This window comes from Oncorhynchus gorbuscha, unplaced genomic scaffold (assembly GCF_021184085.1).
Source record: "Oncorhynchus gorbuscha isolate QuinsamMale2020 ecotype Even-year unplaced genomic scaffold, OgorEven_v1.0 Un_scaffold_14:::fragment_8:::debris, whole genome shotgun sequence".
In the NCBI taxonomy this organism is placed as follows: domain Eukaryota; kingdom Metazoa; phylum Chordata; class Actinopteri; order Salmoniformes; family Salmonidae; genus Oncorhynchus; species Oncorhynchus gorbuscha.
This window is the reverse complement of record NW_025744673.1, coordinates 197,025-199,936: the sequence shown is the minus strand read 5'-3', so window position 1 is coordinate 199,936 and position 2,912 is coordinate 197,025. Positions and strand designations below refer to the sequence as shown.

The 2,912-nt window shown below is 44.6% G+C and overlaps 1 protein-coding gene across 1 annotated transcript; it reads left to right on the top strand.

Annotated features, from left to right (window-relative positions):
• Positions 1 to 454: 454 nt before the first annotated feature.
• Positions 455 to 2,661, top strand: LOC124016992 (OTU domain-containing protein 1-like). The gene has a single exon (XM_046332323.1). It carries the CDS (start codon positions 821 to 823, stop codon positions 2,189 to 2,191), a length of 1,371 nt encoding a protein of 456 aa, XP_046188279.1. The 5' UTR covers positions 455 to 820; the 3' UTR covers positions 2,192 to 2,661.
• The last annotated feature ends 251 nt before the right edge of the window (positions 2,662 to 2,912 follow it).

The window sequence follows — 2,912 nt, the reverse complement described above, 5'->3', positions numbered from 1 at the left end:
CCTTGTTCAGGGGCAGAACGACATATTTTCACCTTGTCAGCTCAGGGATTCAATCTAGCAACCTTTCAGTTCCTAGCCCAATGCACGAACCACTAAGCTACCTGCCGCCCCCAATAATAGTGTAATAACTGATTGTCTAACATATATTTTCCCATACTGTTTTTCCGTACTGTAAACGGACAAAAACAAATAATGACTGAAGTTTTTAAGCACAGTAGTCTACATTGGCAAATAACCACTTAAAAGCTAATGAATATAAAATGTATTAGGCTGTATTGAATAGAATTACAATCGGGATACAAAACAAAAATGGCATTTTTACAATCCTTTCAAGGACGGGACCTCGCTTCACTCTCAGGAAGTAATGAGGGTTGTGAGTCATTTTTCCGCATATCCGTGCGCTTAATAGTGATGTAGCTTTTGGCACGCATTGCGCATTCCAGAGTGGCGACGCCGCCCTGACTCGGCCGACTGGAACTAGAGAACTTCCGAGAGTGTACTGTGACACATCAAAACATTTTAATTCCCTCGCTGTGGTCATTACTGCTCTACGTACAACTACTTCAACAGTTGGCTATGAGGGGAGACGAAGCGGAGAGTGTCCGGTTACACTTTTCAGGTCTAAATTTAGGGAGACTACGCTGACGCAAGATGGCTAAAATCGGTCCTATGAGTGACAACGGGTACAAGACACTGGATCCATGGGAACGTATCCTACAACTTAGCTGTTATTGATGACAGGGTGTATTTTGGGCCTTTGTTGTCATCTTTCCGTAACACTTGGGGCTCTAGCGTTTTGTATAAAGGCGAGTCTTCCAAAATGCAGTTGTACAGCAGTGCGTTGACACACTATCCCGGATCCTCTCGCAAAGTTCCGATAACTATCACAAGTGGTACCATTACTGACCATTTGCCCAGGACAACAACGAACTCTGCAAATAATAAACCGAGTGGGCTTACTCCAACAGTGACTAACGGGAATCCGGTAGGAGAGACTCAATCTACCGCAAACATGCCCGCTGCTTTTTCATGTTACGAGGCTGCTTCCATGAAGCCAGTCTACTACACTTCTACCGCAGAAATAATCATTCGTCGGCCTGACGGAGTTGAGAGATACGTACCAGTGCACATCATAAAGGAGACCCAGACAAAACGGGCTCCGTCGGACTCATATTCGCAAGATGTTGTGATTCAGGCGCGTGACCGAGATGATCATTTGGACACAGACTTGATTGTGGACTTCATTGATCACTTGAGAGGTAGAGGGGATCTACTCAATGATAGTCAAAACGTGGAAGGTGAAAATAACCTGATAAACGTCGACAAAAACGATGGACCAAGTTACAGAAAGTGTGGAGAGAGAATGAACATGGCAAATGGGAAGGGAAAAACCGCTACAAGTGACATTGTGAACCCAAAACGCCATCGGAACTTAGAGGCGCAGTCGACCCATTTAGGCCAGAACATCGTGGACTCCCATGAAAGTAAAAATGACAGTGAATACTCAGACCTGGACTCTCCATCAGGCGAGGCGCAGCTCTTTGAGCTCCGTGTCCTACATGAGCCGTCTCCGCAGAGAGATGCAAAAAGGTGTGAAATCAACGACAAGGTGACGTGCTACATAGCGGAGGTGGAGAAACAAAACAAGTACCTTCAGGAGAGGGCACACAAGTACAGATTCCACATCATCCCTGACGGCAACTGTCTGTACAGGGCGGTGTGCAAAGCCGCCTACGGAGAGCAGTCTATGCACAGCGAGCTGAGAGAGCAGACAATGCACCATATCGCCGACCACCTGGATGAGTTTAACCCCATCATTGAGGGAGATGTCGGGGAGTTCTTGATCAATGCAGCTCAGGACGGCGCCTGGGCGGGCTATCCGGAGCTTCTGGCGATGAGTCAGATGTTGAATGTGAACATTTACCTAACCACAGGAGGTAGCTTGGAGAGTCCCACGGTTTCAACCATGGTGCACTACCTGGGGGAAGATGATTCGTCCAAACCCGCTGTCTGGTTGAGTTGGCTCAGCAATGGACACTATGATGTCTTGCTGGACAGGTGTGTGGCCAACCCAGAGTATGACGAGTGGTTTCATCACTCTCAGATGCAAAGGAAACGGGACGAAGAGCTGGCCAAGTCGATGGCAGCATCACTGTCTAAAATGTACATTGAGCAAAACGGTCACATTTGAAACCAATAGTTATTCAACTGCTGCATTCAAATGTTAATCAGCCTCTCTCTCTTTCTCGCTCGCTCTCTCTCTCTCTCTTTAAACCGATTGCACTTTGATTCTGTGTGTTTGTGACTTCAACATTGCCTTAATGACATTTTCTAAGTTTTGTATTGTACCCGAATTGAAGTGCAGTGCACGCACATGTTATATTTCAAAATGTTGTGTTGTAAATAGACTAAACAACAAAATGTTAGTTCCAAGTGATGCTTGAAGGAGCTTGTATTATTTCCCATACATTGATGTATTTTGTTTGAAGTGAATGGGTTGGAATTACTCTGTATCAAACTAAAAAAAATGGTGTCAACTGGTTAAATAGACATTTGTTGATACTAAATCTATACTGAACACAATTATAAAAGCGACATATAAAGTGTTGGTCCCATGTCTCATGAGCTGAAATAAAAGATCCCAGAAATGTTCCATACGGACAAAAAGCTTATTTCTCTCCAGTTTTGTGCAAAAATGTGTTTACATCCTTTGCCAAAATAATATATCCACCTGACCGATATGGCATATCAAGAAGCTGATTAAACAGCATGATCATTACACAGGTGCACTTTGTGCTGGGGACAATAACGCCTTGATCACACCGACAGCGTCATTCCGCAAAATGTTACTCAACATCACCTGGATAGGTGTGTAACAAAAGTTCAACATTCACCTTCTGCTACCGTTTCTG